General features: G+C 41.2%; 1 protein-coding gene across 3 annotated transcripts; it reads right to left on the bottom strand.

The window, feature by feature from the left end:
• Window positions 1-909: 909 nt before the first annotated feature.
• On the bottom strand, window positions 910-25,256 carry RCAN3 (regulator of calcineurin 3). Of its 3 annotated transcripts, none has more exons than XM_035120342.3 (5): window positions 24,960-25,256; window positions 18,059-18,310; window positions 8,439-8,612; window positions 5,738-5,909; window positions 910-5,121 (listed from the first exon to the last, which is right to left on the bottom strand). In XM_035120342.3, the coding sequence occupies exons 2-5, from the start codon at window positions 18,251-18,253 to the stop codon at window positions 4,913-4,915; spliced, it is 750 nt and encodes a 249-aa protein (XP_034976233.1). In that variant the 5' UTR covers window positions 18,254-18,310; window positions 24,960-25,256; the 3' UTR covers window positions 910-4,912. The 3 variants fall into 3 exon arrangements, with proteins under 3 accessions (XP_034976233.1, XP_034976234.1, XP_088528422.1); XM_035120343.3 differs by having other exon boundaries at window positions 18,059-18,306; window positions 24,960-25,168; XM_088672296.1 differs by lacking the exon at window positions 24,960-25,256 and adding an exon at window positions 22,284-22,434.
• Between the last annotated feature and the right edge of the window lie 1,353 nt (window positions 25,257-26,609).

Below are 26,609 nucleotides of genomic sequence, written 5' to 3'. Positions count from 1 at the left end.
AATAGGGAAATTACTTTTTGCTATGTTGATTGCTCATATTAACGAGATTTGGAACCCTTTCTTTCCTACCCTCACCCACCTTGAAACTTTCGAAACATTTAGTTACCTAAACAAACACAACTCCCCTATCACTAGATAAACCTGTCTCCCGGTGAAGGAAAAAAGTATGTCAGTGTATGAAATACAGTATATATATATATAGATCACATCACCTGCTTTGAAATAAATTAAGTAGGAACAGCTTCTAGCCTTTGCTAGAGAAATGATTTAGCACACAAGAGCACTAGCTCCAAGGAAGAGCAGAAGGGCACAAAACCTTTGTGATGAAGGGATCGTGGGGTCCTTCAGGATGAAACACTCTTCCATGATTCATTACTGCGAATTTTATACTGCTTAATGGTAAAACTTCTGTTTTAACGTTCTGGAAATAGGCTTATACAGCCAGCATTTGAACAGGTAGCACATTCCCAGTATTATTCCCATAGCTGCCAAGTTCTCCCTTTTTTTAAGGGAAATTCCCTTATGCTGAATAGGCTTCCTCGCAAGAAAAGGGAAAACTTGGCAGCTATGATTATTCCCAGTATGCAAGCAGTGCTCTCCTTTTCTGGTGGTGGACAGGAAACATAGTATAATGCCTGGCCTACTGCTAACCCACCTACATCTGTTCATCTTTGAAGCCCTTCTTATGTTTCCCAGGAAGGCCAGCTCAAGACAATTGAGGCTCAAGAGGGAATATCTGTGCCATGCTAATTAACACGGGGGCAAAATGCGCCAAGAAGTTCTCTTGCACAAGCTAATGAAAATGAAATTGCAGCAAGGGTCAGGCAGACGAAATTCACAATAGACTGTGGTTTCATGGGTCATCTCTGTCCCCTTCCCTCCTGTTTCACAGAGAAAAAGCAAGGCACATAAATGGCAAAATGTTTTATTTGTCCTTTTTGAAAAACACTGTTGACCACCATCTATAGCAATACCAGGCTGTTAAACACGTCTTGTGATTTGACACTTCATTATGAAAAGCACAGTATTCTCCAAGTTTTATAGCCCTGGTCCCCAACTGTCAGGAAGCCACTCGGAGAAAATACAATGTATGGGCCAAGGCATTTTGCTGCCTGAGGCAAAGGACAGGGAGGAGTTTCCCCCTCCCATCCCATCTGCACAAGACAACTAGGCTGGCAGCTGGATCTTATTTCAACACTAGCGACAGAATAACGCCCTCCACGCCTGCAGCCAGCAAGCTAGTTCAGGAGGTGCAGCACAGGACATGTGGCACACAGAAGGGAATGGCAGGGGAGCAGTCAAGAGAAACATGGAGGGTGGCTGCCAGCACTGCCTCCAATCATCTACCAACTGCCTAATGATAGGGACAGCCCTGGTAAGGAGAAGGCGTGGCAGGCTAACACCCCAATCCTCACTCTCTAAAGCAGCCTGCCAGCATACCTCCTCGCTTCCAATATTGGTCTCTTTACACTTCTCTCACCTCTGCTTTGGCAATGAGGGAACATTTTTCAGGAAAGCAGATTTGGCCCCAAGGGCAGATCCCCTTTCTACTGCCTTAGGAAACAGCTTGCCTAGAAAATTGACAGGTACTAGGCAATTTTGTTAAGTATATATTTATAGGTGATCTCACTATTGTACACAAACCTATAAAAGAACACACTCTCTAATGAAGAGATCAGGACTCCTGAAGAGAAGTTGGATGTCAGCTACTGGGAATCTAGTTGAGGTATGGAGGGTTTCAAAGACCCACAAAGAAAGCCATACCACCTGGATATCATCATGGTTCACATTCAGGAATTGATTTCCTCACCTCCTAAGTTTATCATGCAAAAACAAACTTAATACTCTGTTCTGAGCACACCGCAGTAACCATGGATCATTTATTGGAAAGAACCAAATTATACTTTTCTTTAGAACAAATGTTATCAAGATTTTTTATTTTATTTTTTTAAAATGCTAACAGAAGAGATGAGAACACCTTACAACACATTTTGGGGAACCAACAACTTCTATGATAAGTACCTTTGCTTTGGTTCTTAATAAACAGGCAAAAATTAAGATTTATTCTGGTAAAGGAGCAACTGCCTTTATTCTCCACTATATTCAACTTTACATTTGCATCAAGAGTTTGGGGCAGAATTATCCTTTCAAGCCCATGAAGAAAGTATAACTGGCCCAAGGCCAACCAGTAAAATTTAGCACTGTATGAGCTTTGAATGGGACTTACTGGTCCACCTCCAACACTGTACCCCTAAAACCTGGTCCCGAGCAAAGACAGTTTTCACTCACTAGTAGGACAAAGTCCTGCTTAAGCTTGAAGTGGTATAGACTTCATTGAATCACTATAAATAAGGGGTCACACATTTGGACTGGTGTTAGTAGCCAGCCATTATGGGTGGCTGCTTCTTTCTCTGTGGCTTCTGACAGATGCAGAGAACTGAAACCAGTATAATTTTTCTGCTGTGTATTTGGCTCCAAAGCGTCTCAAGCAAAAGCGATTCAAACTGCTTCTGAACGTTTCCATAGCCTGGTGCAGAGGGACTTGAAGATACTCTCCCCACCATGTGTCAGATAATGTGGAGCGGGAAGAAAAGCGGTTTCCGACACTGGGCATAAAGAGAGAGGTCCTTCCCCATTCGGATCCAACACAATTCCCAGCCAATTTGCATCTGATGAAGTGGACTACATGTAGTCCACAAAAGCTTGTGCTGTAATACATTTGTTCAGCCTTTAAGGTGCCACAAGACTCTTGGTTTTAGCAAATTTGGTAGAGCTGATGGTTTTATAGATAAAATAGAATCCAACATATACTTCCCACCCACCCCTCCATTCTTTCATTTAGTTCAACCATAAAAAGTACCAGCTATGTAGTGTTACAGAAAATATCTGGCATCTGAAGGTGCTATTTTGCTGAAAAATGCTAAGGTGGGAAACACAGTGTTAAGAAAAGGCATAACAAACAAGGCTAGCCTTATTTGTCAAGTCTAGGCAGCTGGGTGGTCATCACTTTTCCTGCAGCACATTCTTCTCCCTCCCTGAGAAGTATTAGGGATAGAAGATTCAATGCAAAGGGAGAGAGGGAAGGAAGGAAGGAAAGCTCAAGGCAATAAGCAGGCCATACAAGCAGAAGCTCACCATACCTGCTAAATCAATGTTCTCTGCAAGACAAAGAGTACTAAACGGGATCCGAAGAGGGCCTGGGTGTCAAGAAGTAGGACAGTTGAAGGGTGGGAGGACTATAATAGCTCAGCAAAGAAGTCTATGTAGCAGGGTGGATAAAAATGATTTTTTTAAAATTTAGATTGGATTTTTTGAGTTAAATTGGATTTTTAAAATAAAATGCTTTTGGAGGATAAATGTTTCTAAAGATAGTTTTCTATTTAAGTTAATAGTCCAAAGGCTATTCATCAGGAAAGAAGGATTTGTTTTAAGTTTTTCATGTGTGCTAAAACTCAGTCTGTTTTGTTTTTGTTTTAAATTGTTTAACCACATCAGTTAACAAACATGGATACATATGCTATAATGTTATTGTTTAAGTTAAATAAATTGTTTCAATTGTTATTAAGGAAATGATTGTTTTTCTCCTTCCAATAAAGTACAGCAGAAAAGTTGTCCAAATATAAACAACAATTTCATAATTATCTGTTTATGTATTTCTAATAGTATAACCAAATCAGTAATTTTTTGCTATAACTGTAAAAACTACTCTGAAAATTTATTATTCCAAAAATGAAACCTTCATCTGGTTGTAAATATTAAGATTATACCAGCAAGAATGAGTCTTCCTGTAAAAAAGTGATTTAAATCAAGTCTTACTGACTAGTGATTTAAATCAAGTCTTACTGACTAGTCATTTAAATAGTGATTTAAATAGATTTGATTTAAATCAAATCAAATCCACCCTGCTATGTAGGGTCACAAACCAGTCTGAGCCTTTAGGAGGGAATGGGGAAATGAAAAATGGGATATATACTTCCAGACCTGCCACAGGGGCACATCTACACTGTCACTGCTGTAGGGGGTGACTGTGCGCTTTTGCATACCACATCCTGGAGAATCCAGTTGAGGAATCCAGTTGGCTGGACAAGACGTGCAACACTCTGGTGCTAAGCTTTGTGAAGAGCCATATGGATGTAGAACCCTTCCTGGCTGTATGAATCCTGCTGCTAGAGATACAAGATAAACACAGAAAATAAATCCTGCACTTGGGACAGCCACAGCTGGAGACAGACACAGGGTAAGAAAATTAAGAGACACAGGCCAAAGAGGGAGTCAGTCCATAATCTGCAGCTTCCTAGTTGGCATTTCATAGGTGCAATGAGCAGAAAGACAACCTATTACAGTTCCAATTTTGTCTTTTGCCTCACGTCAATTCACAAGAGTACCTTGAAATTCAACACACACAACTATGGCATTTCTAAGGAAAAACAAAAATCACAAAAGCAAACCTGTTTGGAAATTTGGTTCTATCACCCCAAACCAGTTTGAGATTTTTCTACTGATAACAATGTACATTGTACATTACATTTATATTTCATCAATATATTACTTAGAACATCATGTTACTCAGATCATGTTATACATCAGCACACAAAAATATACATGAGACTCACATACAAAACCATGTGGTAACCCATATAGAGATGGCAGCAGCCAAGTTCCTTTCTGCCTTCTGAACACCAATAAAATGGTAACATTTTCAAAAATGGCACCTTCCTAGTATTCTAGGACTTGGAACCCAGTGGATTTGCTACATCTTGGGAGTTAACCTTAAAATTAAAGTGCTCTTCAAAACGTTGGCATCTATAGTCTTTCTGATGCGAGACGACTACAAGAGAAGTCTTTTGCCGCTATGCGTCACACAGCAATGCAAACATTTACCACTCACTGCTGTTATCAGACAGCCTCAAATTCAGTAGTGCATCCCACCCCCTACCTCTAGCGTACAATCAAGAGTTTTTGTTTCATTTATTAATGTGGGTGGTGGATCCGGACGCTTTGTCTGCACTATCTTCTGTTTGGGATTTTTAATTTCCTCTTCCTCTTCTGTTTCACTTTCGCACACATGGACAACGACACTGGGAGTGGATTCTGTTCCTGCATGGAGCTCATACTTCTCCCCTAGAGGGTAGGACAAATTACAGCATTATTGTATCAGCATGGTGGACAGCACACTATAAAAGGTGTGTGTGTGTGTGTGTGTGTGTGTGTGTGTGTGTGTGTATCTCCCCTCTTAAATTCTAAACAGCATATCAAAACTACAGGACAATTTGAGTAGAAATGACCTACTCAACATCACTTGTTCCCAGTCCCTTTACCCCCAGTGTAATCTCTCACTGCCTCCGTAAGTTTGCCTCACAAACAAAGCAACTTCCAACTTCTGCCAACAACCAGCACCACTGGGGAGCAGGAAATCAATCTGCTCAAACTGTGCAGAATCAAATTTTAAACAATCCAACTTCACATCGTAAGTTTTCTGGTTGTGGAATTCCATTTACAATTTGTACCAAAATTATTCTTTTTACCTATAGTCCTTTATTGCAGTCTATTGCAGACAGAAAAGTTCACAAAAGTTATTAGACGACAGATATTTATGGTAGCCCCTTCACTCCTCACTCATATTAGTCATTTGTGGTCCCAAAACAAAGCAAAGTGTTTTGTTTTTTTACAAGCCTGCTGTTATGATTTTTTCTAATATAGAAGTGGAGAAAGCAAGGCAGAAAGAAAGCATTCCTACCAGGGCCCAATTTTGAAACAGCACAGAGCAAGTCATAGTTTATCATGGGTGTGGCATCTTCACTTGGCTTCCATCCTACTGGTGGGGATGCAGGTGGCGATATCAGGAACTGCTTGACAGGCTCTGGTGGCAAGAGGTAAGATTTGTCTCCCACTTCATTGGGCACCTGAACCTGAGAAAACAAATGCAGTCAAAACAGTAAGAGGAGGACATCATTCTCTTGAAAGATAGTTCTTAACTGTTTTTCTAGCCCAGCCACACAATTCAAAAACCTCTTTCACTGACTGGAGAAGGAATCCAGATACTAAATGCACAGTTTCGTTCCCTGTAGCTATTTTAGTTAAACATTGACCATGCCGTCTGTATAGAATACATTGACTAAGCTCTTATCAAATGCCTACACTACAAATGCACTACAGAATGGTTTTCAGTTCTTAGCTCATGCATTCTTCCAGGTGGGGAGGCCACTACCATGCAATTTTACAGCCAGGGATCTTGCTCAAAGCTATCCACTGGATCACTGGCTAAGCAAGGAATAGATATAAAAATGTAAAATGTCCATGTTTGTGTGCGTCCACTTTTCTCCGAAACAGCTTGACGGATTGCGTTGAAATTTTGACACAATGTTCCATTCCAATATGCAAGTGTTTGCATAAACTTAAATTATATAGAAGCCACACCTGTCACAGGTAAAACATGATTTTGTGTACACAAATAGCACCCTGCAATGGATGTCAAAGGAACAGACACCATATCCGTTTGTGTAGCAATAGCGCCATCTGTTGGACGTTAAAGAAGCCTCAGGGAACTTGGGGTGTGTGCGTGTTTGAAAACGTTTCCACACTCCTGCCCCCCCTACCTTGCTAGATCCATAGCCGCTGGGGGGAGAGGGAGGGTGGCAGGTAGCCCGGGAGGCAGGCCGGGCCTCGCTGCTCCTCACCTCTCACCATCCACAGCCGCCGACACCACAAGAGGCAGGCCGGGCCCCACAACCGCCACCAGCCACAGCAACGCGTGGCCGGGTACAGCTAGTAACTAATGAAATGACTACATCTAGGGTCGTGCATGTGCTGCGATTGTGTGCAGGGACGAATATGGTATGTGACTGCAGTATTTACTTAGCACTTATGGCTGTGAAGTGTATAATTGATTTCTGATGAAATAAAAAAGCCAGGCTATGGCCAAACAAGAAGCCCAGTGGTGGTGGGAGGGAAGCTAGAATAAAATTAACACAAACAGTAGACAAAAAATGAATAATTATATGAGGTAGGAGAAATGCAGGTCACAGGAACAATGCTTTCTAAGGGTAGAGTTTTACATTTTTTTAAAAAGCATTGAGTGCATAGAGCTCTGACCCTCTATAGTGAAGTACAGCAGCTCATAAAACATCTGCAAGGAACATACTGGCTTGTGTAGATTCCTTTCTGAAAGGAAAACATAGCCTTATGGCCACCAACTGTTCTGGATGGGGTTGCACTAAATAATATATAATGTTTGAGAATTCTTGGTGAGGTCCCTGCAGACTGGAGGCAGGCAAATGTCTTCTTAGAAGATGATGTGATTATTAAGATCCAACATAGGTTTTTCAAAAACAAGTCATGCCAGAGGAATATAATTTCCTTTTTTCATAGTTACAAGTTTGGTGGGTCAGGGGAATGCTGTGGGTGTAGTGTATTTTGATTTCACTAAGGCTTTTGACAAAGTCCCCCATGATATTCTTGCGAGGAAGCTGGTAAAATATGGGCTGGATGAGATAACTAATGGTTCCTCTTCATCCAGAAAAAGGTGACAAGTGTGGTGCCACAGGGTTTGGGCCTGGGTCCAGTTGTTCAATAACTTCATGAATAACTTGATGTAGGGATAGGGGGGATGCTCATCAAATTTGAAGATGACACCAAACTAGGAGGGGTAGCTAATACCACAGAAGACAGCATCAGGATTCAAGATGAGCTTAACAGATTGGAGAACTGGGCCCAAACTAACAAAATGAATTTCAATAGGGACAAATGTAAGGTTCCACACTTTGGCAGGAAGAACCAGCTGCACAAATATTAAATTGGGGGGGGGGACTGGTTTGCCAGTAGTTCATGTGAAAAGGATCCAAGCTTAACATGAGTCAACAGTGTGGTGCAGCAGCAAAAAAAGCTAAAGAGGAGATATGATAGCCATTTTCAAATTTCTAAAGGGATGGTCACATGAAAGATGGAGAAAGCTTGTTTTCTCCTGCTCGGGAGGGTAGGACCTAAACCAAAGGATTCAAGTTAGAAGAAAGGAGATTCTGACTAAACTTTCTGATGGTGAGAGTTGTTTGACAATGAAATGGACTCCTTTGGAATGTAGTGGACTCTCCTTCACTGGAGATTTCTAAGCAGAGGTTGGATGGTCATCTTGATGGTCATCTATAATGTCTCTTGCTTGTAAGGATGTAGAAATGAGGCTATTCTACAAAAGGTAAAAATTACATTTGTTGCCTGCTCACTTTTGTCTCTGGTCCTACCCACCAGAACAGGTCCAAAAGACAGGCAGTGTTTGCCATCAGGTGTTTAAATTGCTATTGGAAAAAATACATGGAAGGCTTAATAAATGATCCACAAGGGGTAAGATAGATAAGGTGCTTCACACTTGGATAATATGGAAGAGAGATGTCACCTTGGATAGGAAGACAGGATACAAATCTCGACAAACATGCATGCAAGCATACCTGGGCAAAATACAGCTTGAGTTTTTTCCCATTGAAGTTTTTCTCATGAAGTTCTATTCGTGCTCTTGCTGCTGCTTCTGGATTGCTAAAATTTATCCTTACTCTTCTAAAGCTTTTAAATAGCTGGAATGTAACATGATCATCGTAGATGGAGAAGAGAGCTTCAAACCGTTCCTAGGGATTGAAACAGAGCATTTTTGCTGTTAAGGTTCCTCAAAGTTTACTACTGCAGGTTAGCACTACAAAATCAAGTTGGTAATGTTCTTTAGTAGAGTTCTACCTATACCTGTATTGAGCATCAGTAGAAAAACAAAACCAACTGCCTCATATTTATGTAAATATGAGTTATATTCAACAAAAGATTGCATATACAGTAATGTAATGCTTGCAGGGCCATCTAGTGGCCAATCTCAATGTCTTTTATGAAAAGGTGCAAACTGTTTTACAGGTAACTACCTAGCTTTTTCATACTTCAAAACAGGGGGGGGGATTCCACCTTCAGGGTTTTCCTTTTATGGATTTTACATTCACACTCAACTTTTCATCTGTGGCTATTTGATAATCTCATTTGCATACACAGGGATCCTATGAAATAAAGCACTGAAGCCAAGAGATAGTGATTTATGGTTATCAAATCCATTCTCAGCCAGGGATTTGAATTCTGATTTGACAGAACCTTAATCTTGTGAAGTGCCCCTGAGGAAGGCTGTCATCAACTGAAATATATTGATCATCGTATTGTTTCACAGGGCCTATTACTACTGATAAAGTTTTATCTATCAGTGATATTTTGAGGCTTTGCCTCTTCTTTTGCCTCCTGTTGTTGTTTTTGTCTTGTCTGTTCCCCTCGCTCCTTTAACAGGGATTAGACCAGTGGTTCTCAAACTTTTTTCGCTGGGCAACACTTTCAGAATAAAAATGTGTTCGTGCCACACAATTCCTTTTATTGGTAAGAAATATTTTGGAAAACAAAAAGAAACAACTCCTAGCAGTGCTAAGAACACAACTACTTTATAATATGATCATGGGACATCCAGAAAGTATAAAACAATGCAGGTACATAAGAACATGAATCATTCCATAATTATAAACAAGCCTCTTAAATATGTACCTTAAGGATGTATACAAAATCAACGAGGTGTGTGATCTTACTTTTGCTGGGTAATCATATTTATATTAGGTCTAATTTGAGACAAACTATCATCTCCTCATCAACACAAATAAGCCTTTCTCTCTTCTGATCTTTCATATTTGTCAGAGTTGAAAATCCCTGTTCACAACAATATATCATGCAGAATTGTAGAAGAATAGCCAATGCTCTTGATTAGAAAGACATGGATACTGTTTCTGGTTGTACATTCCCAAAAAAGAATCTTATGATACGATAAGATACCACACTGGAACGTTTAAATCCTACTTGGATTGTCCCTGCATCTTCCCGCCACACTTGCCATCCTCTCCTGCCACACCAGTGTGGCGCGTCACACCATTTGAGAACCTCTGCCACAGCGATCAGGAGGAACCCCTGCTACCAAAAGTCTGGCTGCCTTCCCACCACCTGGAGCACCCATGGCAGGGAACTTTCCAAGGAGTTTCCAAGGACGCTGGAGTGAAGCAATTCGTTGCTGGTGGTGGTCAATGGAGTGGGGGGAGGATCCTGGATGTTGGTACTCCCACTGCCATTGGCACCACTCCTTTGGTAGTTAGAAATGGCCGCCAAAAAAGGCCTTGAGAGCTGCATGCGGCCTGCATGTTGGACCACCCCTGCTGTAGATGAAAAGGCTAAAATGAGTTTTTTTTCAAATGGGTGGAGAATTTAAGTACTCAGAATGTCTTTCTCGATAATAACTTTTTAGTAAATAATGTGATTGAAAGCTAATAATAGGTATTGTGTCCACACTACTTACATGGGAAGGCAACTGAGTTTTTAAAATGCTGTAGAAGAACTGGTATTTTAAAAATCAAGCTTATTCATAGGACTCAATAAGCCCCCATCCCTCTGAATGAGTTCAATCTCATTGATGACCTTGTATTTCTGCTGACTGATGACTCACCAGGCAGCCACAGTAGTTACATCTGACTCATTTTTACTAGAAGTTTAGAACTAAACACGAGGCAGCAGGAAAAGCTGCAGGGATCTAGCATTAACAATTCATACATCCAATAGTGTCAACAGATGTAGATATTTACAAAACATTGCTAACAGGCAGGCAATTTGTACATGTATTACTATCATTATTAATTCAACTTCTTGCCCAAACTTCACTACAAGTTAAAGCAATTTAAAAATACACTACTAAAACCAATTTAAAAGAAATAGAGTAATAGGATGAGTCCTAAAAACATTTGTCAGATGCCAAAGGCCAGGGTAAATACATGCAAGTTCAGCACATGAAGGAAATTGCATAAGGTACCAGATGCACTTCTGTGGTTAGGGAATTCCACAACTTAGCAGCAGCCACAGAAAATGCCATCTCCTGGGCTGCCAGTCCCCAAATTGTGAGGGCAGTGAAACAAGAAAGCCCCCTTTATATGTAGATGAATGTTTTAATATGGTTAGTGATGTAACAGAATGGTCCCACCACTTACAGTGGTGCCTCGCTAGACGAATGCCCCGTACGACGAATTTTTCGCTTAACGAAGAGATTTTACTAGTGGAGGTTGCCTCGCAAGATGAATTCGTTTTGCAAAAAATTCATCTAGCGAATCATGGTTTCCCAAAGGAATGCACTGAAATTCAAATAATGCATTCCTGTGGGAAAAAAATAAAAATAAAAAATAATTCAATGCATTCCTATGGGATTCGCTAGACGAATTTTTCGTTATACGAATTGACCTGTGGAACGAATTTAATTCGTCTAGCGAGGCACCACTGTACTGGCATCATACACACAGGTCTTATGTTATGCTAGTGATAGTCGAACACCCATGATCAGAAAAATGGTGTGGGGGTAAAGAGTTAATCCAGAGGTGGGAAACCAGTGGCCCTCCATAAATTACTGGACTACACCTCCCATTATCGCTGACCTTTGGTCATGCTGGCTGATGTGAGTTGGAGTCCAACCTGTGGAGGGCCACAGGTTCCCATTCCTGGGTTTAAAAAACTTCCCTGCCTGCATTTCACTTAAAACTGAATGTCGGGCTAATGAATCAGAGAAGGCAACAGAGTTGAAGCTGTGCATTTCCACTCCATCATCTGTGGCTGCTTATTTTGGAAAGATGGAATTGCTGGTGGATCCAGATGTATGAAACGTAGAGACCAGGCATCCCACATGCATTATTTCAGTAATGCAACTTACTACTTTTTATTTTTCTTTTAATTTTTACAAATGCTTTCTTTTGGAAATTTCACAGTAATAAAAAAATAGTTACAATAATACAAAAATAAACACCGCTATTACATTTCATTAATTCCATTCCATTTATAACTGACCCGCCTAACAACAAATAGTTACAATTACAACAAACAAAGGCTTGACATATCTTGCTTTGCATGTCATGCATCTATCTCATATATTGGTTTCACCTTTTAAGTTGCGTTACTGAAATAAATGCACTTTTCGACGATATTCTAATTTTCCGAGTTTCACCTGTATATAGACCTTGCACCAGACAAGCATGATACACATTCACTAGGAGATGAAATATTCTTTTATCAGGGATTTGGTAAAATTGCTCCACAGGAGAAGCCAGCATTAGATAGGAAACACAAGTAGTATATCATCACACAATTAGTCTATCTTGCTCAACACTAACTGCACCAGGGTTTTCAGCTTGAGGGCCACATGCTGGCTGGGGAGGGGGGGGAGACAAAAGTTGGGCAGAGCAACAGATGTGACTCACTTTTGTAAAGCAGGGTACATTCCAGACACAGGGAAATCTGAGGTTTCTATCTGCTGCTCCTCCATCTCTCCATCCAGACAAGAATAAGTAATTATCACAGTTCAATAACACATTCCAACCAGGCAAAAAACAAAACAAAACTTGAGGAGGATTTGGAGCAGGGTCAGTGAGGGACATGGGCTGGAGAGAGTCACAGGCCTGATGTTCCCAATGCCCGGTCTACACTAACAGGCTGCAGCTCTTCAAAATTTTAGTGAGAAGACAGGCTGTAGTGGCAATACATTTAAAAAAGTCAAGAATTCTGCTTAAAACAGAGCAGCATGCAATAGCAGTATACAAAACGCTTTAAGTCAGAATGGTTACACTATGGCTCTCCAGCAGTTGTTGGACCAATTCTTACCAGCCCCAGCCAGTATGATCAATAGTCAGGGACCAGTTTTATGTCCAGCAACATTTGGAGGATCACAGGTTAGACACCCCTGCCTTAAGCCAATAAAACTGACCTCTGCAAGGATGTTTAATTTTATAATAAATTTAATTCAAGAAGCTGTTAGAAGAACCAACTAAACAAGGTAATAGAAACCTCATCAGAATGCAAAAAAAAAAAAAAAAAATCCCATCCAGCAACATACAATCTTCTTCAACATACCACACTGGAAATAAGCACTTTTTTAAAAAAAAAAAACTGAACTATTTCACTTCCACTGGGTGCAAACTTTGAAAAGGAAAGGTCTACTAAGAAAATAACTCACCCCCTCATGAGAGCAGGCATCTTTTAGTTAGTTGCATTTACCATCACCCACCCAAGCAGCAATAGGAGTGTTATTACATCAGCTATTACATAATTCTCTCTTCTATCCAAGAGCTGGTAAGTAAGCTGCTTTTAAAATTATATGCATATCTGATTTATGACATGTTGCCAGCCCCTTTTCCTGGGGATGATGGAGAGATGCTTTAGTTTTCCCCTGGTGTATTTTGGGCCCCAGGAATCTAAACACACACCTATTGAATATGCCCTTGCTGGAACCACTGAGGCAAAGAAGTTCTCATTTATGGATGCCTAGGGCTACTTGCTGCCAAAAATAAATCTCTTATTTCACTATTAAACCCCCTTTAAGCCATAGTACTCTGGCACAGAAGGGCCCCCCAAGGTCAGGGTTTGGGGGCTGTGAATTGTAAACTGAGAGAAGTGCTTGCAATAAAATAAAAGTATGCAGCGTAACACACAGCACTACATCATCTCCAGTCACATTTGCCCAAGATGACCTTGTGCAAAGGAGGCACAATTTTGTTAAGTCACCATGTTTTTCAGAACATTGGGAAATGAACACGCAGAGGCAGCCAAATGAATAGATCAGGCTTATGGGATAACATATCAGGCAGTTACTGAGATGAGATAATAAGGATTATAGGAAACAAGACCAAAATAATCATACCAGGTTATTTTTGCAGTGAAGCATTCCCGGGATGGGTCCCTGCCTCCTTTGCTTTATGCAGTGAGCCAGAAACAACAACTGCACAGAGCTTGGCTACATAGCAGATGAGCTCTACACAGAATGCAAGGCAGGAAGAGATAGGTTTTTCCATGATGGGGTCAGACCTGTAAGTATCCATGATTTTCTAGCAAACTAGAAATCTCAGATAATGACCAGCTTTAAAAAACTGATAAAATGCAACAGTTGGATTGACAAGACCTATCTATCCACAGGTTGGAACTTCTGTAACCTGCTTAAATATGCATTTCCCTGAAATGTAAAAATCGAAGGATGTTCAAAATAAGCAGGTCAAACATAAGAATTTTTTTTTCAGAAGGTGGTGTGGGTTTTGCTACACAACACATGCAATAGTTGCACAGCACATTTTCAGCAATAGTGGTTCAATAAATATTTCCAGCTTTTTATTCTGCTCAATCCCAGATGCTCTGTGTGGATTACAACGCTGTATATACAACAAAGAAAATTAGACAAGTGTTAATCTCTGCATATGACCTACTCTCAATTCCCCTTTCCTTCTGTGCATTTTTTTAGTTTTTAAGTTTGATGATAGGACCAGTTTCTCTTTTTCTCCTTCTTCAAACAGTAGCTAATAACATGGTTGGGGTGTGGCACTCACCTGATCTCCTGGCAGCTGAGTTGCCACTGCTTTCTGGGAAGGTGAATGGCAAGACAGAAGGAAAGAGGGCATGGTTCAAATGTATTGGCAGGAACACTGGTGCATTTGCACCACACCAACCTCCTTGCTGCACTGCAGGAGGCAGCAATGACTCAGCTATCAGGTGAGGCAACTTCCACCACCCCACCATGCTGTCTGCTACTGAAAAAAACACAGATACTCCCACCCAGGCTTGCTCCCACGGCCCTATGGTTTGAGAGTCCTCTCCCTTTTTATAAACTGCTGTTTGTTTGTTTTCCAATCAAGCAATTTTATGAAATTAATAATCTCTAATCCTAATACATCTGACCCTGAAATTATAAGCATTCAAACCCCACCCCACTACAGTTTTGAATGTCACCTTTCTTAGAGAGCTCTTCATTTAGATAGGATGCATAGTATATCTTCCCTACTGGATTCCTTTCCTAATCTTTTAATGCCTCCAAGAGCCTCAAACAGAGCAAAAATACCATACCTCCCATGCTAGACTACACTATTTCTCCTCCTCCTTAGCAGATTATGTTTTCTTTCTAACATGTGTGTGTGTGTGCGTGTGCACGTAGTGTGTGTGTGTGTGTGTCAGCACTGACCAAAACTACTCCTTTTGTATTCTTTAATACCACCATATTTAATTTGGTATCTGAAACTGTCAGGTTTAAGTTTCTCATAGTGTAATCTTATGCATGTCCAACCATAAGTATGTCTCAGCTAAGTGTGAATAATACAAGACTGCAGTATAAGACTGTGCATAAGACTGAATGGTGTTATGGAAACATCTCCATAAACAGATGTGAATATTAGTAGCTAACATTATTTCAGCAAAACTGAATGCTGATTAGATGTTAACACTAACACCTGATATATTAGAAATTAAGAAAAACTGGTGTTTATTCAACATTCAAGGTCATGTTAGCTCCTCTGTCAACTGCAAAAAAGAAATCTGAAACATAAGACTGGAAACTATAATACAGAACAATTTAATTCAGCCTGATTTGTATCTGAACCATATTATGAACAGTTTTAGTCAGTGAAATTGTAGACTTGCCATTCTGCGTAAAAGCTTTTTTGGGCATCACAAATATCAGCCAGCTGCAGAAGCTACATTTCAGTTCCAATAAACTATGGTTTTTCAGAGCAGGAACAAACAACAAGCTCCCTTCTCCCTTCTTTTGTGCCCAGCTGCAAATACTTCCTGATTTTTTAATCAGTTTGCCCAGTAAAATTGTGATGTCCCAACAGAGAAACTGTGGTTTAAACACTCCTTACACACATGAGAACAGAAGGAAAAGGTGTTGGGGGGGGGGAAGCGGGACCACATGTTCACTACCTTTGCAAAAAAGTATAGTCTGTTGGAATGGAAATATTGTGTCTGAACCCAACCAACACCCACCGGCTGATGGAATTCTGGTCAACCTAAATTACAGCCTGTGGGGAGAAAGTGGCAGGGAATAGGAAGCAGGCTGCTTGGGCTTTTAAAACTTTAATTCCAGAGTCTATACATTTACAAATACTTACCCAACAACTGTTACATTCAATTTTATTGTATGTTTGCAATTTTAAGATATTATGCTTGAAATAGATGAAAGATTAATCCAACTCTAGGGAACAGTATTAAGGCTATTTAAATTGTGATGACTCACATTTTAAACAGACTAGAAAAAAGAAGACACTAAAAGGCAAGTCTTTATTCCCTTTTTTAAAATCCACATGAGAGATCTGTAGCACACAAAGCTTATCTAAAATCCAGTATTTCACACAACACTTGATACCAGCAGAAAAAAACCCATGTTTTGTCAGCAACACATATTATAAAAATGTAAATCTGTATTAATCCAGGAACACATTCAGCCTTGCACAGAGCTGTCATGGAAACATGCCTGCTTACGCATGATCTACCTTACTCTATGAGTGCCATGACAATGAAAAGTAATAATGGTGTTTTACTCCCTCAACATAAATAAATATCTGTTTGTTTTAAAGAAAGATGACAGAGAGGGAGAAGAATTTAGCAAGCAGTTCAATACTTAAATGATTTTGAGAACTTCAGGATCAGATCTCAATTACAGCATTCACACTCTTGGAAGAGGTCTATTTGCTAATTATAGGAACTTATAGTGACCCAGAGAGAGCCATTCTAAAATGCTATAGAAGCTAATCCAAGTTCCAAGGCGTATTCTAAAGCCTGGTGTGTGACTAATTCAGCAGTTTTGATATTTTCATTATCTGTCTTGGTTTTCTTCAGAAAGAAATGTGCAACAAGGTACTTCATGCAAGTGAGCTGGCTAAGGGTGTTTGTGTGGAGAGCTCCATCCTCCCTTTGTGCCCAGCACGGCAATGAAATAGGCTCTGCCAGCCCTCAGCAAGCTATTAAAATTCTGTGGGGATATTTATGAGGCTTGAAATGTTGGATACCTCATAAAAAACAAACTGGCCTTCCCGTGTTTAAGGTTGCAATCCTATGAATGTTTACACTGGCCCAAATCTCAACAACCGCAGCAAGGATTGCATAGGATTGCAATGCATAAACCAGACAACTGCTGCTCATTACTGTAAGCAATCCCAACTCTGTTTCTTGATTTACATAGCAATCACAATCTTTGCTTTCTAAACAAGTAGCTAATACAAAATTATGAGCAAGTTAGATGAAAATGTTGAGGTAATCTAAAAAGCACATGGAGCTTCTGCAAGAGTGGGTTTATTTACAAGTATCCATACCTGGTACACTGAAATGAAGAGGGAAATTCTACATGTGCATTCATACAAGATGTGCTTAATATAAGAAGGAGCTTCTCTGTCTGTTTAACCTGGGAAATGTTTATCATATCTTAGGGAGGAGCAAAGGGACTGTATGTGTGTCCATAAAATAAGATATGACAGTCCAACCCACTCTTATGCACATGGCTGATTTAATAAGTAGTACTCAAAATATCATGCATTTGAGAATCTACTTCTAAATTTTTTCCATATTATTTTTTGGGTGGTAGTGTTACTGTTGCAACTCAGTAAAGGTAAAGGGACCCCTGACCGTTAGGTCCAGTCGTGGACGACTCTGGGGTTGCGGTGCTCATCTTGCTTTACTGGCTGAGGGAGCCGGCGTATAGCTTCCGGGTCATGTGGCGAGCATGACTAAGCCGCTTCTCACAAACCAGAGCAGCGCACGGAAACGCTGTTTACCTTCCCGCTGGAGTGCTACCTATTTATCTACTTGCACTTTGACGTGCTTTCAAACTGCTAGGTGGGCAGGAGCGGGGACCAAGCAACAGGAGCTTACCCCGTCGCAAGGATTCGAACCGCTGACCTTCTGATCGACAAGCCCTAGGCTCTGTGGTTTAGACCAATTCAGACCCACCAGTTGAACATCCAAGCTGTAGAAGATGCTTCCAGACCACTGTTTGGAACTAAAGAAAAGTTCAGTACAATATTGAACATTTCCCATTCACTTCCCTTTCTGCATAATCTATTCTTATCTGGCCCCTCATAAAAAACAAAGCAATATCATATGTGTATTTGTGTCATGTGAACTTGAAGTTGCCTGTACTGTATCAGATGTTACCTATGTAAGATATAAGGGCACACTTTTTTACAGGCATTTTAATAGATCAACACTAGTTTTGTCCATGTCTTACCTTTTGCTCTTGAACTTCAAACACTGCTTCATGAACACTACAGGCGAAGAGTGAGGTAGGCAGGTCACTTAAATCCATCATCTCTTCCAAGTCTTCTTCATTTTCTCCAAAAATCATTTCTTCCTCTTCTTCTAGGTCACTGCTGTAAAGATCTGACTGACTGTCACTCCACGCCTTCATTGTATCTCTAATCATTGTCCACTCAAAGCAACCTTCCTTAATTTGTATTCCAGACGTGAAGCAGGAGTCTGCCTAAAGAGAAAACAAAAGAGAATTGCACGGTACTGTTTTACTTGAAGTTTTAATGTTTAGTCATCATGTGCAGAAAAACGATCTATGGGAAGATACGTAGGGTTTTAAGAAACAAAACAAAAACTGAGGCCATTCTCTCAAGTGTGAGAACTTGTCATTTATTTGAGATTTCTGAATTGCAGGGGGTTGGACTAGGATGACCCTTAGGATCCCTTTCCAACTCTACAATTGTGTTTCTATCTATTCAGATGACTGATAAAGCTTCATACAAAACTATATTTTATCACTAGAGTGGCCAAAATAGCACTCACAAGCAGCTGAATGACATTTATTTGTTCTGTCTCTAAAAGGACATCAAGGATGAGAAATGACAAGTTTTTCACAGCTACCACTGTGAACACCATGTACGTTGGTCCCTCTAAAGTTTGCAACCAGAGCTGAGCCTCATAGATCTTGATCACATATACTAGTCAGTGAAGAAACCTAGGATGCTAAACAAGATCACTTATTAGTACGCTGATTTGGAAATAAGTGCTACTGAACAAAGAAGTATTTACTTCTTACAAACAATCAGAGGAGAGAACTGGAGAGGTTGGAAGTTGTTTAGTTGCTTTGTTAATGAGGCACATGGCTTATCTCATTTGGAACAGTGAAATCAGTAAGCCTGCAGGAAAGGCTGGCAGGGCACTGATGTGTAGGGGCAAATCTGGTCCCAGAGTCTTGGCTAGCAAGGCCCAGGCCAGGCCAAAATTGTGGACCTCTCTGAACATTACAAACTGTAAAAAACTTTACAGAAGTACTTACTATTGGTGTGTTTAACAATTAAAGTTATTTTAAATGTATTTGGTACTATCAGCTTAATAAATGGTGTTTGTAGAAGCCGTGCAAATAGCTTTCAGTAATATTCTGCTGGTTTCAATTTCCAAGGAAACAATGTTTAGGAAAATAAATAAATATTTAGAAATATATTGACTTAATCGATATTTCTGCTGGTGTGCATTAATAGTCAACAATGTACATTTAAACTATTGCCCAAATTTTATCAGCCAGCTAGATATTCTCTAGAATTACAAAATGAAGATATATGCTTCATAAAACATACATATACAAATCATTAGTTCGGTGGAGTTCCACACTTAAGCTTGAAAACACTTAAAAACTAGGGACTTCTCTGCTCCCTAGGCCTTGTCACATTCTCAAGGTGGCTCACCACATTGGTCTTTAAGGTGCTACTGAAGGAATTTTTTTAATCAGTCCTGAAGCAAAAAGAACACAGGACACGGCAAAGAAAAGAAAATATATTTCAAACTCCTGTGGCCTTCCCTGGATCACAACAGTAAGTTAGCTACACTGTAGTTGGGGCACGTCTACACGATATAAATCAGACTGAAATGAGAACAAGGTATGGCGTGCAATTTTATCCCTCACTCAGCCCTGTTGCTATGCATGGCTTCCAGCAGGGATTGTGGGGGCTTGGTTTGTGCACAGGGGGAAATAACTATATGAAGTAGTTCACCCACAATGCAAGAATACATATATTAGGGAAAAAGAAAAAAGTCAATCAAAATGACTATACAGTACAGTATATCTAAGAACCCAGGAGCTTTTGGTATAGCAGCAATAAGCCCAAAATGTGCCAAATATCTAAGACAGAGCAGGGTGGGGCAGGAGGAGAAAAGTATCAGAAATATCCAGTTATATACATAAAAGTACAGTGGCACCTTGGTTTAAGAAAAGTCCTGTTTCTGAACGATTTGGTTTACGAACTCTGCAAAACCGGAAGTAGTATTCCGGTTTGTGAACTTTACCTCAATCTACAGACGGAAACCGAATGGTGGAAGGGCACTGGTGGCAGGAGGTCTCATTAGAGAAAGGGCGCCTCAGTTTAAGAACTGTTTCGGTTTAAGAATGGATTTTAGGAACGGATTAAGTTTGTAAACCGAGGTACCACTGTATATTATAATGGTTGGAAACGGCCTTATGTTAAAAATATGAGATGGCCATTACTTTAGTCAGTCAATAAATGTTTCAGGAAAAATACAGGACACTACAGTACATTGTTTGTAAGAGAGAGCAGAAATAAGTAGCAGTATCATCATTCCGTAGAGACAGGGTGACTTCAGAAGTCAAGTCCCAAACATTTCAGTTTGGAAGATGAGTAGGAAAGCAGAGCAATTAGCAACTTTCTTTAAACCATTATATTTAAACCATTTAACTACAGTAGGTTTTTTTATTTTAATCTTGGGGTTCTTTCTGCTTAGAGGCTAACTTTGCATGAACATTTAGTGCTCAAGAAGCAGGACTCCTCAGCCAAAATATTTACTGCATATTAGTTTTAGTTAAGCACATAATGTTTGGGTGGGGGTGGTCCAACTGTTAACTGAGAAATTTAGTACAGAATTCTAGAAACTCGATTCAGCATTGCATATTCTTTAAACTGAGAGGGGAGGGGCACTGATGAAGAAGGGAACACAAACTGAAATAATTTGCTTAAAGGATCAGGCTATGATTAAAGAGCAGCATTTTCTGCTTTCTGTAACACTCTGTCTTTACAACAAGGATTGCAAAGTGACATTTTTAGTAAAAAGACCTTCAACAGAAAGAAATGCTGATCTACGAAGAAATCTACAATGCAGCAAAATACATTGCGTTAGCTGATGAAAAGGAGGTTACAGCTACAGTACAGAACAGAACACTAGCTTCAAGCTTTATGGGCTGCTGAACTGAGATGACATAAGTAACCTTAAATGACCTCTGTTTCAGTTTTTCCATTTACAAACAGATAACAATAGACTGACAATTGCAAGGTTCTTAAAGAGAACCACAACCCATGACTGGGTACAAATTGGCTCATGAACTTTTTGTTCTTATAATATAACAAAATGACTAATAGATTGAATCAAGAGGTTGGAATTTTATGTATTTAAAGATTCCCCGTAATCTTTTTGCAATAAAGAAGTAAAAACTGATGGAACTGCTTTGAGTTGAGGACTGGATGTGAAAACTGTGTGAAACTGCATCAACAGAAAAAGTAATAACACTGTATACACAAAGGAGTTTTGAAATTAAATGGTTCATTGTACTGTACCTCTTAAGTTTTAAAAATCAAAACCATGTATGAAATACAAAAGTTTTGCTTAATGACCTGATTTACTATTTCTCAGTAGAGTTTTAAAAAGTAAAAAGGCACACAGAACCTGTGTGTGTGTGTGTTCAAGCACTGAAAGCAAACATATAGCATTGCTGTGGTATTTAATATCCCTTATTATTTAGCAGCCTACAACTATCATTATAACATGGTTTGTGGCTACTTTCTTACCCATCTATTGGTGGAGCGGGTTGAGTTATACCTGCCTGTGTGGGTATTTTATATTTTATTCTGGTTTTTATACTTGGTTTTCATGCTGTATCAATTTGCAAGTTGCTTTGGGACACTTCTTGGGAAAAACAACAAAAAATAATATCAACAACATCATGGTTTGCAAAGAAAGACGAGCTTTAAGGAGCTGTTCTTAGGCTTATATGGAAATATATTCATTCTTTTATTTATTTTAAAATTTCATAGAAAAACAATTTAAATCTTTGACTGAGAAAACAGTGCACATGTCCACATTTAAATTTAAGCTAAAACGGTCTTCTAGAAAAGGCAAAAGCTTTGTTACCCAAATAATGCATGAGCAAGTGAGTTTTCATAATGTATGATGTAATGTGGTAAAATTATACTTATTTCCTTCTGTAACACTACAGTGTACCTTTTCTCTTAAGAACGCATGTTTTATATAAGGAAATTTGTAAAACTGAATCTGTTGTTCTACAGAAGATGCTGACAGAAAAGAAAAGGAAAAAGTATTTTTAGGGTAAGAAAATAAATTGTCAAACATTTTTACTGTGCATCTTTTATTTGCATTGCTAGAATTAAAGCAAAAAGAGGATTTTATAAAAAGTAATGGTGGGAATGAAGGCAAAGACTTACTAACTGAAGCAGTTTGAAACTTAGGCTGCAATCCTAACACATAGGAACACAGTAGGGCACATTTCCAAATCACATTGCAGAGAATTCTGCTTTTAATCTACCACCGCTTAAACTCTGATGCTCATGACTTGGGAAGGCAAAATCTGTAAACTGATGAAGCAGAAAAATAGAAAAATATTTCCAAAGTTAATTCCTATGCTACAAAATGCAAGTTTACCCAAACTTCAAAGGACAGATACGTTGGTATATGAATTCAAGTAGCTTGATGTTAAAGGTTATTTTCCAATTCCAATTTAAGGCAAACATTTGCCTTTTGGAACCTCATGGAGGATAAAGAGAATGAACCCATGGGTTCCTTTAACCTGTGTGCCTGTGTCTATGACATACTTGGTTGTGCTGACAAACCCATCCATACCAATCAATGAGGAAATCATGCATTCTAATTGAAGCAAGTCAGGAACTCCACCTCTTCCCACCCCATCCATTACCACCACCACCTCTTCCTCCTCCTCTTTGGATGAGGAGAGTGAATTATCATTCTATCAGAAGTAATGAGGAACCTTGGTTTCTCACTCTATGAACAAGTGGCAGTGAGAATGCCAGAAAGAAATTAGAAATATCTGCTGCCAGTTTAAAAATGTGGTTTGCTTTAACTATGATTTCAAAACAAGCAACAATCTGGAACCACAATATGATCCTGGCTTGATGTCACTAAACAAGCCACAACTCTGAGGGCTCATCCACACCTATCCTCTGCCCTGTCCTTTACTGGTCTGTGTCTGAGTGTGGTGGTTTGGGCTTTTGTTTTTTATTTTGCCCCACCACTCTCCCCAGGAAAACCCGCTCTTTAATGCTGAATTGGAACAAACAGCAATTAGGGTTTTCCATGGATTGCAGAGAACATTAAAGAGCAGGTTTTTGCAGGGGAAGTGGAGGGGCAAAAAAAAATGTGCTCGGACACAGACTGGAAAAGCGTGGACCTGTGGCTATAAAGTATGGAGGAAAATTAGTGTGGATGAGCCCTGAGATTGGACATCACAGGGCACCAGAGAGAGTTTAAAACTGGCCTCCTCTTCTAGCACATAGGAGAGGGGAGTGGGTAAGCCCAATACTTGTCATGGCTCATTCATGTGATGGAGAAACCAGTTTCCCATCACACAGCTGGCACACATAGTGCCTTTATGGAACAGGGGAGAAAGTACAAGAAATAAGGGCTAAGTCAACAAGAAACAAAGATGAGTGACCAGTGGTAAATGTATCAATAAGGCAGGTCTAAATGGTGTAAAGAGCACAAAAAATAATAATGAAAAGGAAGGTGGACAACTGGAAGAAAGGGATGACTGGCTTAGCAATGGAGAAGGGCAGAAAGAAGCAATAAAGAGCATCAATGATGCACATGTAACAGAAAGGGGATAGAAAGGTTGGTGGGAAGAGATGGGGGCACAGGAATAATAGATATGTGCAAACAGGCAAGGCAACAAGTTGCTTTAGAAGCGGGGAAAATAAGCAGGATAAGAAATGCCTGGCAGAAGTAAGGCCAGAAAACGCACATTAAAAAGGACCAAGGCCAACGCAGAGGAGAAAAATGAGGAAGAAAAATAATCGGCTCTGGAGCTGGCGAAGGGGAGCATTGGTAACGTATTTGTAGGAGGCAATACGGGGGAGCGGACAGAGGCAGGTGCTGTTGAGAGGCTACAGTAGAGAATAGGTGAAGGCATCACCCCCTTGCAGACAGCAAAAGGAAAAAAGGGGTGGTGACAATAGATTCCTGAGTAGGGGGTGGCAGAAGGACACAGCTGCCCACATAGGTGGGGGTGGGGGCAGTTAGGGGCAGGCCATCTCATCTGGAATGGAATGGAATAGTAGAGGATTCAAGGGGTTTTATATGAAGGGGGCAGAAAAGGGAGCCAGCAGCAGCACTGGGAAGAGGTACTAAGAATTGACAAAAAGAATGGGCTTAGGACACAATGCCCTTCCAAGGTTGAGCAGGAAGCAGAGGAGGAGGACAGACACAACAGTCTCTTGAGCAGGTGATGGTAATAAGAAGACTCCCTTGCTAAGATGGACCACACCAGATGTCCACCTATTCCAGCTTCCTATTTCCATCAGTGACCAAGACAGGTGCCTTCGGGGAAACCCACAAGCAGGGCATGAAAGCAGGCGATAGCAGCCTCCTCCTCCTCCTCCTCCCTGTCGTCTGCCCCCACCATGTAGTAGTGAAAGATACACTGCCTCTGTCCGTGGAGGTTCCAACTGCATGACGGTGCGCACATTAAATTAAAAATACAAGAGGAGGAAGAAGAAACGATGTAAACAACGAACCGCTCACAGGACCGGTCCTGACCCCTCACAGGTGGGGGGGGGGAGGAAGAGGGTCCACAGAAATGGGACACCGGAGGGGGGCTAGCTTGCAATAATTGGGGGAGGCATTCATGGGCAATAGAGGGTAAGAAAGGAAAACAGGGTTAGATGCAGGGGAAGCAGGCGAGAGGAGGACAACGACTCCCCTCAGACCAAGTGTGGCGAGGGTAGCGAAGGACAAGGAAGCCACACCCGGCCTGGGGGGGGGGGAGGTTATGGCAAGGGGGAAAGGGCAAAAGGACCCGGGGTGTGGTGGGGGGGAGAGGAAAAAGCGAGGGCAGAATGGGCTCCCGGGTTCCCTCCGTCCTCACTCACCGTCTCCTCCACGTCGGGATCAGAGCCGCGACCACCGGCGCCTCCCTACTCCTCTCAGGCTCCCCTCCGCCCCGCCCCACGAAAGAGGAAGGCGAGCTCAGGGCCAGCCAGGCACGACCAGCCTGCGGATCGGCAGCGCCTCGGAAAGATCCCAGAGAGCCCCTCCCACTTCGAGGCTGTGCTGCTGCTGCTGCTGCTGCTCTTCCTCCGACAGAGAGCGCGCCGCCGCGCCCGTGCGCAGCTCTCGAGGCCGCGCTTACCAGTTTACTTCTCGGGCATGCGCGTCTCTCTCTCTCCCCGTTTACTTGAGTGAGTGACCCGGATAGAGGAGAAGTTGAGGGCGCGCGCGGGGGGGGGGGAGAGTACGGGTGGGAGACGCACGTTCACCCCCCCCTCCTTATGAGGGAAACCCCCCGTCTGTGGTTGGTAGCCTAGGTCTCGGGGTGGAGCAGAAAAAGGCGGTATTTTATTTCCCCTTCAGCAACCCTTTCTTGCTTCCCCTCAGCGAGGGAGGTAGAGTGGAGGAGGGTATACCTCAGCGGGGTTCAACTGGTCCAGAGTAGAGACCTGCCTCCGACTCCCAATGCACAACATGAGACCCACTTTCACACGTTCATTTTTCACTTATACTTAATGGCGCTAATGAAGCGCATTATCTCGAAATGGCAATTCACAGCCAGAAGGACATACACGGTGTTACCTTAGCATCGCCACTCAATGAAAACTAACAAGGCACAACCCTCTTTTCTGGTTGCAGGGAGTGGAATAAGGATGATGCAGTATCCCTGCTCCTTGCTGCAGCCTAACTTCTGCAAAAAACACAAACCAGTAACCCCTCCACTACCACCACACAACACATCTAAAAGGGTATTGCATGTTAATCAACCCAAGACTTGGTTGAAGAGGGAGGCTTTCTGCCAAGAGAAAAGACCCACTCTCCTGTTGCCACCCTCCAGACTTCTTGTGGGGGAAGTACAAGAAGAAGGGCCTCAGACTGTGTCTGGATAGGTTCATATGGAGACAGACAGTCCTTGAGGTATTTCAGTCCTGAACCATTTAAGGCTTTATATAGGGGTCAGCAAACTTTTTCAGTAGGGGCCGGTCCACTGTCCCTCAGACCTTGTGGGATGCTCATGTAAAAACACCAGACAGGCCCCACAAATAACTCAGAGATGCATTTTGAATAAAAGGACACATTCTACTCATGTAAAAACACACTGATTCCCAGACCGTCCATGGGCCGGATTTAGAAGGCAATTGGTCCGGATTCGGCCCCCGGGCCTTAGTTTGCCTACCCATGCTTTATACGGTATTTACAGGTCAAAACCAGCACTTTGAATTGAGCCCAGAAACATCGGCAGCCAGTGCAGCTGAGCCAAGATCGGTGTAATATATTCAAATGGTCTTGCCCCAGGGAGCAACCTGGCTGCCAAATTGACATTCTATGGCCTTTTAAATGTGTTTGCAGGAGCAGGGCTATTGGTTTGTTACCAAGTTACATATTTTGGTGTTTTTATATTGTGAGCTGCCCTGTGATCCTTGGATGAAGGGCTGTATAGAAATTTAATAAATAACAGATGGAAATTGATAAAACAAGTGTTTCATCAGAAGAATGTGTTCTACCCCAGATAGCGCATGTAGTGCCCTTTG

The sequence above is a fragment of the Zootoca vivipara genome, chromosome 6 (genome assembly GCF_965207765.1).
Source record: "Zootoca vivipara chromosome 6, rZooViv2.hap1.1, whole genome shotgun sequence".
In the NCBI taxonomy this organism is placed as follows: Eukaryota; Metazoa; Chordata; class Lepidosauria; order Squamata; family Lacertidae; genus Zootoca; species Zootoca vivipara.
Note: the sequence above shows the minus strand (reverse complement) of the source record. Positions and strands in the feature narration are given on the sequence as shown.